The sequence below is a fragment of the Manacus vitellinus genome, unplaced genomic scaffold (genome assembly GCF_001715985.3).
Source record: "Manacus vitellinus isolate BGI_N305 unplaced genomic scaffold, ASM171598v3 scaffold_61_pilon, whole genome shotgun sequence".
Classification (NCBI taxonomy): domain Eukaryota; kingdom Metazoa; phylum Chordata; class Aves; order Passeriformes; family Pipridae; genus Manacus; species Manacus vitellinus.
The window spans coordinates 2,416,720-2,430,404 of NW_021940696.1; the positions used below are offsets into that span (position 1 = coordinate 2,416,720).

Sequence of the window (13,685 nt, forward strand, 5' to 3'; positions counted from 1 at the left end):
TGGGTCTCCTCATTAGCCCTACCTGCACCTCATGTTTCTTCCTCAGTGCTCATCGATCTCTGTGATCTGAGCTGGATCTGAGTATTTTGGCGCTGTCAGGAAGCAACAGGCAGAGTTAAAATGAGATATTTTTTTTTCCTCTCCACGAGCATTTTTCAGTGTGTTTTCCCTGCAAAAAAAAAAAAAAAAAAGAAAACTATCACTGCTTATTCTGTTTATTCTAAACCCAGCTTTTATTTGAAGAGATCCCTGCAGGGATTGCTCCACCTTTGTTCCCTGGAAGCCTCGATTTCCGCAGGAAGCTCATCCGAGGAGGGGCTGTGCTAAATTTACCTTGAGACCTACGTGTGGCAGAGGATTTTCGATTTTGTAAAGCTCAGCTCAAGAGTGTGAGGTCTGGCTGTTGTTGTTCTTTCTTACCAACACAATTCAATACAAATAAAACATTGTCTCTGCCTTGCTGGTCTCGCTGTCCACGCAGATTCGAGGAGCTCGGGGCGTGTAAAGGATCTTTAAATACATCCTGCAAGGATGCAGAAAACGAGTGTTTTGTACCAATCCCTCACATTCATTTACTCCAGCAGCTAAAAGGTGAATCTTTGGGGTTTGGGATAAAACTACACTTTAATTTTTTTTTTAATTTAATATTCTCTTTTATTTTTCTAGCTGTGGGGAGCTCAAAAAATCAAACAGGTAATACACTTTTTTTAATATTTCCTTGTTATTTTCAGCTCTTACTGCTTTTCCCTCTTTTCCCTAAGCTTTTCCCCTTTTTCCTCTTCTCTGTTATTCCCTTTGCCAGTTGCTGTTTTGCCTTGCCATGGAAATGTAAATGCAGAGAACACTCTGCCACCAAAGAGCCGGAGTTGGTTTTTTTTTTTATAAATATATTTATATATTTTGATGTCTTCATTTTCTCCTTCCTGTCTAGTCAAGAGATTTCTTGTCTCCAGTCTTTTGAAAATAGTTTGACAGTTCTTTGGGAAGGCTCGTGGCTGTGCCTTCCTCCTCTGCGGTCCTGGATCCTTTGGGAATTGATTTTTCATCCCCAGCCATTTAATGCCAGTGCAGCATCCTGGGCTCGTTGGAAAATTTGGGTAAAAAATGGGTCAAATGAGCCAGATTTAGGATTTCCATGGAATTTGGGCTGTCCAGAGCCACCTGAGTTGGCTGAGGAGCTGTGGATATCCGTAAAAGTCAGATTATCTGGCAAATCTGAATCCTGTGTGTGATTTTATTTGCATGTCCCTTATGGTGACATCTAAAGTGGGTCATACCTGTGTGGTTTTATCCCATCTCATCCTGGAGAAGCATTTCAGGCTTCCTACAACACCTGGAGATGTGGGTGATGTTCCTCAGACTGAATCCACACCTGGAGATGTGGAAGATGTTCCTCAGACTGAATCCAGACCTGCAGATGGGGAACATGTTCCTCAGACTGATTGGGAACATGTTCCTCAGACTAAATCCAGACCTGCAGGTGGGAAAGATATTCCTTGGACTGAATCCACACCTGCAGGTGTGGGAGATGTTCCTCAGACTGAATCCCCACCTGGAGATGTGGGAGATGTTCCTCAGGCTGAATCCACACCTACAGGTGTAGGAGATGTTTCTCAAACTGAATCCACATCTGCAGGTGGGAAAGATGTTCCTCAGAATAAAGTGATTTATATCCTCATCCCCTCCTGAACCAACATCCCTGCCCATCCCTCTGCCACACCGAGGGCTTTTCCCATCTTTCCTGTGGCAGAGGTTCAGCCAGGACATTGATCTGCACCTCAGTGGAGATGCTGAAAACAGGCAGGGCCAGAAAATAGTTTTCCTTTTCCCTCCCCTTTTCCCTGCTGGGGGTTAAGGTACAGCAGTGGGTGGCCTTTAGGGACATTATAGAACCAAGAAAGAGCCACTCTTTGTATTTCAGGTTAAGTTATTTACTTCTAAGTGATTAATTTGTGCTAAATTATTACAGGCCATCATCCATCCCGACACAAACGAGACCATCTTCATGCCTTTCCGAATGTCAGGTATGGTTTGTGCCATTAATTTTACTGGGAATTTGTACAAAATGTTGGGGTTTTTTCTCCCTCTTTTTGAATTGCATATTGGGAACATTTAGACCAAGATCAGAAAGTAATTCCAACACCAAAATCCCTTTGCAAGTAAGGAATATGAGGATGATAATTGTCTCTGAAAGATCTAGTGCTTAATAATTCCCTTTCCTTTCCTTTCCTTTCCTTTCCTTTCCTTTCCTTTCCTTTCCTTTCCTTTCCTTTCCTTTCCTTTCCTTTCCTTTCCTACTTTCCTTTCCTTTCCTTTCCTTTCCTTTCCTTTCCTTTCCTTTCCTTTCCTTTCCTTTCCTTTCCTTTCCTTTCCTTTCCTTTCCTTTCCTTTCCCTTATTCCCTTTCTTGTCCTTCCCTCTCCTTTCCTTATTTCCTTAACATTTCCTCCTTTCCTCATGAAGGGGAGAGGAAATTCCTGTTCTCACATGGACTCAAGGCAGTGCCTTTTCCAGCATTTTTGAGGCATCTGTCACTATTTAGGGCATTTTAATTTTGTAGGAAATGGCAGAACCTCACGCCCAACATATATGATGTTACATACATGGCATGAGCCCTCTTTTTCCACGAGTGATGATACCTAACAGCCATGGCACTGGAATTCCAGGGAGGATCAGCTTCTCCATGGCTTAACTGGGCTGCCATTCCCAAGTCCACAGCTGCCTCTGCTGTGGGTTAAACACAGCTGTGAATCCGCCCCTTCCCGACAGATCTATTTAAATAAACAGAACCTTTCCCATATTTTTTGGTGGAGCATCTTCTCCTGAATACTGGGCACAGGGGAAAAAAAAAATCACAGGGTTGGTGGGTTTTGTCCTCCAGTTCCCTGGAGAAGGATGATGTTGAGGGTGGAGAGGAGAGACTCCAGGACCCACCGCTTTGCTGCCTCGCTCCATGTTTGTCTTTCCAGTTTCTCTTCCTCTCAGGTCTCAGCCCTTTCCTTGGATCCATGTTGGTTTAATTCAGTAATATTGGAAAAATGCTCTGAGACCTTCTAGTGGAAGTCAGAGAGATGAATTATAATTAGCACAGAAATTGGCAGACTTAGCGGGGGAAAAATGTGAAGGAATGTTTGATTTTCGTGGCGCTCAGTAAGATTTGGGGTAAAGACTTGTCTCTGTATTAGAGAGCTTTAACCTCCACCTGGGATTAAAATAGTCCCTCTCTCCTCTGTGATGAAAATACGCTTTCTTCAGCTTATAGCCCCATCGTTTTTCACCTCACCTCGAAATAAATGAGCTCTCCTCACCAGTGGAGAGGTGGATGAAGCAGATGGTGAAAGAGGGAGGTCCCACTTAGGGTGTCATGGTCCTGCTCCTTACCTGGGATGGGCTCTGCAGCTTCTTAGGTGGCTTCATGAGCATCTTCAGGATGCTATTCCTGCTGGGACCAGGCTCAACAGGAAAGGAAGGGGCACAAGGAGCTGGAGAGTTTTCAGCTGGGTCGGGGGAGGTTGTGGGAGGGTCTGATGAGCAACAGAGCTGGCACGAGGGAGGGAACAGATTGCCTGAGCCTGGGAAGGGGGGCAGGATCTCCCCCTTTCCATGGCAGGAATCCACTGGGTCAGCTCAGTCAGCACCACCAGGGCAGGATCTGGCTCCTCCAGGTGCCAATGGAGCAGGTCCTGCTCTGAGCTCCCATCCCTGTGCTCTGCTGATGTGAGGTGGGGCTGCCTCGTCCAGCTCAACAACACGACGCCCTCTCAAGTTCCAACAGGCCCAGAGTGGGTTTGCTGGAGTCACCTTTTCCATCTAGATGGCTGGAGTTTTAGGGAAACCCTTAGAACCCGAGAAAAGCAAATAAAGGATGGGAAGGAGATGGGACAGAGATCAGGAGGATGCTCCCAGTTGTTGTAGGTCTGAGATGTCCCCGTGGTGGGGTGGAGGTGGTGAAGTGAGAGCAGCTCGTGGCTTCTTCCCTAAACTGAGACATGTCTTAGGTGGGATTTTTTTTCCATCCCAAAATCACTTATTAAAACTCATTAAACCTCTTTTTTCTCAACAGGTTACATTCCCTTTGGAACACCCATCGTAAGTATTTTAACATCTCTCCCCACTTTGTTTGTGAGCACCAAGAAATGCATTTTTTAGCACAATTCTCCACATTCCACCTTCTCACCTCGTGAAATGTTCCCACAGGATTCCCACCTTTCCCACTTAATGTTAACAAGGGTTTAATCATGTAAAACCCACCCTCTGGTTGAGGTTCTGTATCTATTAATATATTGATTTTATCTATCTATTGTATGTGAGATTATTTATCTATTAACCCAACCTCTGCTTGAGGTTATTTATCTATTATGAGATTATTTATCTATTAATATATTAAATTTATTTATCTATTATACATGAGGTTATTTATCTCTTAACCCAACCTCTGCTTCAGATTCTTTATCTATTAATATATTGAGATTATTTTTCTATTATGTATGAGGTTATTTATCTATTAACCCAACCTCTGCTTGAGGCTCTTTATCTATTAATATTTTCAGGTTATTTATCTATTCTGTGTCAGGTTATTTATCTCTTAACCCAACCTCTGCTTGAGGTTCTTGATCTATTCAACATCGTTCCCCCAGCCTCCTCCAACGTCTTCATCTTTCCCTCTGGAAAGGGAAGACCAAGCTGAGCTCATCGCCTGCAAAATGCAACTTCTGCAACTCTCAGCTCTCAGCTTTGGACACTTTTATTTCACATTTACATGATTTACAAGTCTCTTCCCAAACGTGACGAGCTCCAGCACGGCGGGGCCGGCGTCGTGCGCTCCCGTCTTGATTAATTAAATCCCTGAGCGTTTTCCTGGGGTTATTCCTGAGGGTGTTGGGAGTTTGTACTTGTTATTGTGAGATTTGTTAAGCCTTCGGGTGCTCTCGATAGCAAAAGCCAGAAGGGAGATAATTCTGCCTGTTTTCCTCCTGCTGAAACCTCAGCTGGTCTTCGGGAACAGGAACGGTTCATCAACCCCGTTTTTGTGGGAACGGGGAAACTGAGGCCCAGAGTTTTGCCCCAAAATTTGGTGTCAGGAGGTGGTTGATCCTCAAAGCCACCAGCTCGTGGTTCAGCTTTTTGGATCACTCATTAAAATGGTTCAAAGAGGAAAATACACTAAATTTAATCTTCTTAGACCCAGTGGACCGTGGCTTAGACTGGGTTAAAGGTAACAACCTCTTCCCAAAGGGTGTTAACAAGATTGGAAGTCCTAAAAACAGGGACCATCGTGGCTGTCGCTATTTGTTGTGGTGCCTAAAGGTTTGGTGGCAACTTTGTGTGGGGCATTTTAAAAGAAAAGGTTAAACAAAAATGAGTTAACGATCAAATTGACAATGAAATCGGCCCAAATCCAGAGCTGTCAGAGGAGCCGAGAGCTGTCAGATGAGCCCAATTTCACTATCTGAAAAGGATAAACTGGAACCTCTTTTCATTTAAAAAAAAAAAAAAAAAAAAAAAAAAAAGAAGAAGAAGAAGAAGAAGGAAAAAAAATAAAAAAAACCCAAACGTTTCAAATGTTAAAATTAAAATGTAACATTTATGCCAATCGATCTGTGAAATTTAGTGACAAAATTGGCAGCCTGCTCCGGCATAAAAACAGTTTGAGTCTTGTATTTCACATAGGGGGGGATGGGATTTCCTCAAGAGAGGCTGTGCCGGGCTCGGGCTGAGCCAGCCTGGCCGTCCTTGCCCGCAGAGCCCTGCTGGTGTTGGGGGTCAACGAAACCCCCCCCGTGGAGACGTGCTCGGGGTGTGTATGAGCAGGTTTAGGGCCCATCAGTCAATACACTCTGCTGGCTGTGCCCGGGGAGGGGTTATTTCCAAACCCCCCCCCCCCCCCCCCCCCCCCCGGTTAGCCGATGCAAAATAATTCAGTCTGGTTGAGCTCATTGTGAAAGAGATTAAGGGCTTGTTAAAATAATCGTTTCTTTTCTGGCCCCGGCGGCGGCTCCCCTGACACATCCAAATCCTGTTTGCTCTTCCCTCGGTTACAACTGTTTGCTTTTCCCTTCAGCCTCCATCCTTTCTGTGCCAGGTTTCAGGGATTGACCCCGGGATCACTTGTGGGGACAGGATGGGATGTAAATGTAGGGAGAGTTTGGCTTTAACCCATTTTGCCCATTTTCAGCCCGGGAGGGAGCAAATCCAGCCACTGGAATTATCTCCCTGTGCTGGAGGGGTGAGAGGTGTAAAGCAGCTGCTGGGCTGGAGCCTTTTACCCAGCCTTTTACCCTGGGTTTGTGTTTCCTCCTCCGAGGGGAGGAAGATTTCTCCGGGTTTAGGAAATTCAGCCTCAAACCCGGGCGGTGAAGAGGGAGCAGACGCCCCAGCTGTGCTCAGCTGCCACTCACAGCTTTCAGCTCCCTTATTTTCCCCATCCATTTAAAACCGGGACGGTCTTGATGAGGTTTTAAGGTGCCCTTGAAGACCCAGGTTAATTTAGGGGTGAGATGACTCTTGGATTTGGGGTTTGGAATAGAAGAGCTTGGGCTGCTCAGAGCTGACAGATGTCCAAGCAGTGGCTTTGGCCCTGGCTTTGGGGCCATAAAGGGACGTTCACACCTGATCACCAATTAAATTTCGTGGCTGATACTTCTCTAGTGTTTAGAACCTTTCTTTTTTTTTTTTTTTTCCTCCCATGTATTTTGTTTTCCTTCTTAGTTATTTTTTCCCCTGACAGTAATTAAAAGTGAAATTGTACATTTCTTGACAGACTCTTGCACATATGGAGAGTTTGCATTTAAACGTGCCTCTTTCAGTCATACAGATTTTGGGTGCTCTTTTTTTTTATTTATTTATTTTCCTTCCCGTATTATTTTTTTTATTTTTATTTTTTTTTTCCCTTTCCTTTCCCCCCACCCCCACCCCCTCGGCTCTCAGCCTTCAGCTTGACAATGTGAGTCCCTGCCTGCCGTCTTCCCGCTCCTCCGGAGCCTCATTATCCCGCTGGCTTTAGGGGGAAAGTCACTCCCGGGGGTGAGGAGGTTCCTCGCCTGTTGAATTCGTTTGGCTGCGAGCGGCGACGGAGTAATTAATGACGAGCTCTGGCCGCTGAATGGAAGCGGCAAATTAGTGTAACTCGCACAGGCTGGCGCCTGGCCAGCGCACAAAAAAGTAGCTGCAACTTCACCAAAGGCTGTGGGAGGAAAAGCTGGAGGAGGAGGAGGAGGAGGAGAAAAAAGGAGAGATGCGAACGAAATCAGGCCGCCCAACCCCGCTACCCTTTTGTTCGCTGGTATTTCTCCCTCCCGGAGGGGTTGAAGTTGCCTCCTCTTCAACTGATGCTGCTGCAGATGTGCCGAGGTGGCTCCAGCTCAGCCTTGCTCTCTCAGGGCTCTCCGGCGGGGAAGTTTTTCTTGCGGGGTTTTTTTGTTTTTTTTAGGAATAGGAGTGAAAGGGAAACGGTGGAGAAGATGGTCTGAGGGTGGGGATGAGCTCACAGCCTTCTTGCCCAGATGCCTCGGAGACGTGAGTGTCCTGAAAATAAATGTGTTTGGAATTAAGAGGAGTTGCTCAGTCTTTATGCTCCTTGCGATTTTGCGACAGTCTTCTTCAGAAAACAGCAGGCATTTAAGGCACAGGAGGGGATAAAATGACAGTGGTGTTAGGAAGCAGCTGATCTTACCTGTCTCTTACCCAAGGACTCGTCATCCCGTCCTCATTTGTTGGGTTTATCATTGGGAGTCCCTTTGCTTTGCACCCCTTTCCTCTCCTTCGACTTCTCGTGCTCTGAAAGAAAAAATTGCCATAGAATAGGGAAAAAGTGGCCATAAAGCAGGGGGAAATGCCATGAAACAGGAAAAACTGCCATGAAACAGGAAAAACTGCCATAAAACAAGGCAGTTTGTGTGTCACAGATGGGTCTTTAGTGGATTGCAGAGGGTGTGTCCATGTGGTGGAGTGAGACGCGTCCCAAGGACGTTCTGAGGACTTCTACAGGAAAAATACACTTGTGTGACCTCAGATGGGTGACCTGGCAAAGCCTGTGGCATCTCAATTCAGGCAGCAGCTGGGAACATCTGGCCAGATGTGCTGGGACAAGCTGCTGGAAGCCTCTGGGAGACGATGATCGTCACCCCGGGCTCGTAACCCAGGCAGGAGTTTTCACAGCTGAGGGTATGACACATCAACAAGGCTCTTAAAACAAAATCCAGGCTCCCAAACAGGAGCACATGTGCTTCCAGGTGGCATTCCTGTCCTCAGATGTTCAAATGGGATTTCTTTCCTGTGCTTCAAACAGGGAATGTGCCAAAGGAAAATCGGAAACCCTCTCCCCCGTTCGCTGCCAGTAGTGACAACTTTGAACTCTTGCCTTCAGGCAACGTTTGTGTTTTCCTCCAGAAATACCTGGATTAAGGAATTGATTGTATTTTAACGACCTGATCTTTGCTGCCAGAGTATTTTCAAGGTGTATTACAAGCAGTAATTAAAGATGCAAAGCTTTCATGGGCAGTTACATCACCGCTGGAAAACTGAGAGGCAAGAGGCTGATGGGAAGTTCAATAACTAAAATTAAATAAAGCCACAAATGAAGATGGATTTATTCAAGCTTAGAAATAAGCTTGGCTGTTTGCATGCCTGGAAGAGCACTGAGAGCAAAGCAAAAGAGCATTTACTGATGGGAAAATCTCTTCTCTTGCAGGTTGTTGGTCTCCTCTTGCCCAACCAGACGCTGGCATCCACTGTGTTTTGGCAGGTAGCACCTGCTGGGATGGGTGGGGAATGTAGGGGAGAGGAAAGTGGAATTTTGCCTGGAGGACAAACTGATGCACGTGGCTGTTCTGCTCTGGTCGTGGTTTAGGAAGAGGATGTGGCTGGATATAATTAGGGAAGGGTTTGGTAGGTCTGGGAGGGACCATAAACCAATATATGGGTCCGTTTTATCCCACAGCTGCTTTTGCCATCACAAAGGAAGTGGCAAAATGGTCCAAAATTTCATAATCAGCTTTTTGAACCCATTTGGTACAGGTGTAAATGTAAACAGAAAGAAAATTTTGACACGTCCGCTGATTTGTGGACACCCTGTCGTGTAGTTTGGATCTTCCCTGGTGAGCTCCCCTTGGAAGTGCAGGGCTAGGGGTGACAGGAGGCCCCATTCCCAGGAATTTTGGGAATAGCTGTGCATTGCAAAGCCAAGGACCTCTGCTTTCAGTTCGCTGCAGGAGCTTTGGGGAAAAAAATAGTCTGTGTGTAGGGAGGTGTTGGTGTAATTTCCCACTAAAATTCTGGGAATTAGGAGTAAGGGGAGGAGGTGTGCACGTGAATGAGTTATATCCATAGTAAACACGCCACTTCAGTGCGATTTCAGCACTCACTGAGACGGAGGAACAAGTTATTTTCAGCCTTATTTTCGGTGGTGAATGTCTTTTTATTGTCTGCAGTGTAAGTGACGATAGGGAATTATGCAGTTGAGGAACATCAGAGCAGAGTGGGATCTGCCTGGTGTGTTAAAAGCACGGCAGAGCCGAGAATCTGTCGGAAGGTGCTGGTAACTTGTGGTCGGGTGGGTTTAGCTGGAGGTTGTGCCCTGTGGCTTCACCTGCTGGGAGTGGGAGAGTGGCTGGGGGAGACATCCTGGCTCCTCCAGGTTTTTGCAGGCAGCTCCTCCCACCTGTTTTTAGACATTTGTGTTGGAATCACAGAATGGTTTGGGTTGGAAGGGACCTCAAAGACCATCTCATTCCACCCCCCTGCCGTGGGCAGGGACACCTTCCACTAGCCCAGGTTGCTCCAGGCCCTGTCCAACCTGGCCTTGGACACTTCCAGGGACCCAGGGGCAGCCACAGCTTCTCTGTTCCAGTGCCACTTTAATGCCATCTGTATCCATAAGCTGGTAGAGCTGCTCATCTCCTGTTCCTCACCTGAAGCCTCCCATGACCCTCTGTGTGAGAAACTTGGAGCTCCATAAGTGACTGATGAAACGGCTGCTGGGCTTCCTGCTACGTCCCAACAGCAGGATGGATTTGATGCTTGGACATCGGGAAGAATTTCTTCACAGGAAGGGTGATTAGACATTAGAATGGGCTGCCCAAGGAGGTGGTGGAATCCCCATCCCTGGAGGTGTCCAAGGAACAACTGGACGTGGCACTCAGTGCTCTGGGCTGGGTGACAGGGTGGTGATGGGTCACAGGTTGGACTCGATGATCCCAGAGGTTCTTTTCCAACCCAAATGATTCTGTGATTTTGTGAAAATAAAGATCAGTAGCACTGAGGTGTCACTGGAGGTGGACTGGGCCAGGAGAGGAGTTGCACATCAAGCTCCCAGGAGAGCAGAGCTGCCCTCTGGGCACTGAGAGATTCCTGCCCCTCACTTTGAAGGCCATTAAACCACACACAGACCATCCGCAAACCTTCGTCACCAGGGAGGTGAATTTTCCCCCTAGAACTCCCACATTTATAGAAGGTCCATTTGTTTTCCTGAAGTCCTGCTGATGCCTGTCTCTCCTTGTTCCCTCTCTAGTGGTTGAATCAGAGCCACAACGCCTGCGTCAACTATGCAAACCGCAACGCGACAAAGGTGAGGAGACCCAACATATGTGGCGCGTCGGGGCTGTTTTGACACGGCAACAGAAGCCCTGTCTCTTCCCTGTTAATGGAAACTCCGTGAGGAATTTATAGCTTGGCCATTCTCCTGTGTAGGCTCCCAGTTTAACCCCTCAGCTGGAAGCAGCACGAGGGTCTCGGCGTCACTCGGTGCCTCCGAGCTCAGCCAGGTCGTGGTTCAGGCTGGGGTGGGATGGTTTAATTGGTATGCAAATGAGCACAGAGCAAAGTGGTGTTGGGGGTTTTTGGGACAGGACAAGGTGTCTCCGTGAGCACGCTGCCGGCTCCCGAGGGCCTCGTCTGCGCTGCCGGGAAGTGGCGGGGCTGCTCCCACTCTCCTCCTTCTCCCTTAGCCTTCATTCATCCCGTGTCAGGATGTGGGAAGCCAAGCTGGAAACCGTCCAGCTCGTCGAGATAACATTTCAGAGACAAAATATTTAATGTGGCGAGTTTGGGGTTCAGCACTAGAGGGTAAAAATGCTAATTTGGTACCATTTGCTGAATTTCATTCCCGTCCTCCCTTTGAGCTGCTATTATTATAATTTTCTGATGCCAATTAATTTTCCATTCCCTTTAACCTCGCTCATGGGGCCACGGTTTCCCTCGCTCTTGCCTCTCTGCTTGCTGACAGACCGTGTGTCACAGAACAATATGACAAAATTCAACCTGTCTGTGCTTTAAAACAAATAAAACCAGAACAAACAAACAAACCAACCAAAAAAAAAAACAAAAAACCAAACAACCCCGAAAAAACTTGGTTGCATTTTAATAACCAGAAGTTTGTTTACTGAAAATATGTTTTGTTTTTTCTTTCCAAAGCCTTCTCCGACATCCAAGTTCATCCAGGGCTACTTGGGAGCTGTCATAAGTGCTGTCTCAATAGCAGTGGGTAACGCTTTATATCTCTTTATTTCGTGACTTGCGGCGGCGCCGCGGTGCTTTGGAGATGCTTGTTTGGGTTGCCAAGCATGTTTTTGCCTTTTAATTGACAGAATTCAGCCCTCATAACCAGAAATATTGTAACCCTGAGGTGTGTCTGTCCGTGCATGCCAAAGCTTTTCCCCGGAGGGAGACTTCTAAGTGCTTCCAGAACTCCCTGCGCCGTGGCTTTGCTGCCCCGTGAACTCAAATTATCAAATTATCCATTAACTGGGGGTGAATTTACCTGTTCCAAATTGAAATGGACACTTTGAGGCTGCAGGGTGATGGTGTGGCAGCTGAGGTGCTGAAGAGAGGCAGGACTCTGGAGATGTTCTCCTGCTGGGTTGGCACCTCGATCCACAGTGCTCGGAATTGCATCTTTTGCCTGTGGACATTTTTCAAGCTGGAAACGGTGCTCAGATCTTATTATGGAATCATGGGATGGTTTGAGTTGGAAGGGACCTTAAAGATCATCCAGTCTCACCCTCCTGCCATGGGCAGGGACACCTTCCACTAGACCAGGTTGCTCCAACCTGGCCTTGGACACTTCCAGGGATCCAGGGGCAGCCACAGCTTCTCTGCCCAACCTGGGCCAGGGCCTCTCCACCCTCCCAACCAACAATTCCTTCCCAATATCCCATCTATCCCTGCCCTCTGGCACTGGGAAGCCATTCCCTGTGTCCTGTCCCTCCATGCCTTGTCCCCAGTCCCTCTCCAGCTCTCCTGGAGCCCCTTTAGGCCCTGCCAGGGGCTCTCAGCTCTCCCTGGAGCCTTCTCTTCTCCAGGGGAACCCCCCCAGCTCTCCCAGCCTGGCTCCAGAGCAGAGGAGCTCCAGCCCTTGGAACAGCTCCGTGGCCTCCTCTAAAGTCATATCTGAAGTAACCTGTTAGGAGAGGAGCTTTTAACATCACTAAAATCATTGTCTCTTGACTTTTAACACTCCTATTTCCCAGTAGCACAAGTTGACATTGGTAGCAGGGTCAGCTCACTCCCAAAGGGACAGGGACCTTTCTCAGGAGCAACTCATGGAAGTTATTTCTTACATCGGGTTTTCAAATAAGCCTCTGAAGTAAAAGGTTGTACCTTTCCTGCTGGAACATTAAGGATCCCACAGCAAACACCAAAAAGTGATATTTTTCCCCCCTGTCTGAGATTTTTTCCTTTTTCTTAAGCCACAGAAAATTTGATTTTGCTTCTTGCACAGCTGCCAGACAACTTTGCAAAGGGTGTAGAGTTGTTGAAGTGCCTTGAGGTTTTGAGGGGGAACTGTCCATTTGATTGGATACACATCTGCTGGATAGTTTTCCGTGTTTCTGGCTTGGCCTGCTCTGTGTCCCCCCTGTTACCCCTTCACTGCAGAATTAACCCTGCACAGCCCAGCCTGGCGTCGGTGTGAGCTCCCACACTTCATAACCCCACGGAGCTGTTCCCACGCCAATCCACGCTTTTCCAGCTGAAGTATAATCCAAATCCCCATCCCACCAACCTCAGCGCTGTGTTTTCCATCCACAGCTTCCATGGGAGACCTTGAGTGTCCTCCTCAGTCCTTAGTTCAGCATTTTCCCACCCTGTGAATTACTAAAGCGAAGTTCTCCGGCTTGACACGCTGCTGCCACTCACAACCTGCCTCCCAACCCCCAGCACGGCTCCAGGGATGAAAATTCCACATTGTTGGCATTAATGCTCCTCTCCATTTCAGCAACAGGGGCAGATTAGAGGGGCAGGAGACCCGGAGGAGTCGTGTTGGCAGAGTTTTGGCACCCTGAGGAGCTTTGGTAAGGAAACCACTGAGAGGTGTCCGTGTTGGGACAGCTGGTGCAGGTCTTGGAAATCTTTGGTTCCTCCAAGGCTGACTCAGATCCTGCAAAGAAGTTGGAGCAGAACAACGTGTTCAAAGTGCAGGGGGGACCATCAGTGGTGCTGTGAGAAACATTCATGTTGAAAGCAGAGTGAAAAGCTCCCCTGAGACATGCAGATGATAAAATTGCAGCATTTCAGCCTCATGCAAGGGGAAATCCTCCTGCCAGAGGGTGTTTTTGCCTTCTTGCAAGTGCCACCATTGTGCCACCAGATCCACTGGAATTCCCTTGGTGAGTGTGAAGAGCTCTGGGGGTCAGAATATTGTTACAGGGAGGCAGGAGCTTTCCACAGATCCATGGATGTAGCTGAGGGGGG

General features: G+C 47.5%; 1 protein-coding gene across 1 annotated transcript in view; it reads left to right on the forward strand.

The window, feature by feature from the left end:
• The first annotated feature begins 670 nt into the window (after window positions 1-670).
• The window catches only part of SFXN5 (sideroflexin 5), a 60,029-nt gene continuing 47,014 nt past the window's right edge, over window positions 671-13,685 (forward strand). Inside the window, exons 1-6 of the mRNA XM_029963730.1 lie at window positions 671-693; window positions 1,970-2,024; window positions 4,063-4,088; window positions 8,689-8,742; window positions 10,507-10,563; window positions 11,409-11,474. Of these exons, the coding sequence (XP_029819590.1) occupies window positions 2,006-2,024; window positions 4,063-4,088; window positions 8,689-8,742; window positions 10,507-10,563; window positions 11,409-11,474 (222 nt within the window). The 5' untranslated portion in view covers window positions 671-693; window positions 1,970-2,005. The remainder of the gene's footprint in view (window positions 694-1,969; window positions 2,025-4,062; window positions 4,089-8,688; window positions 8,743-10,506; window positions 10,564-11,408; window positions 11,475-13,685) is intronic.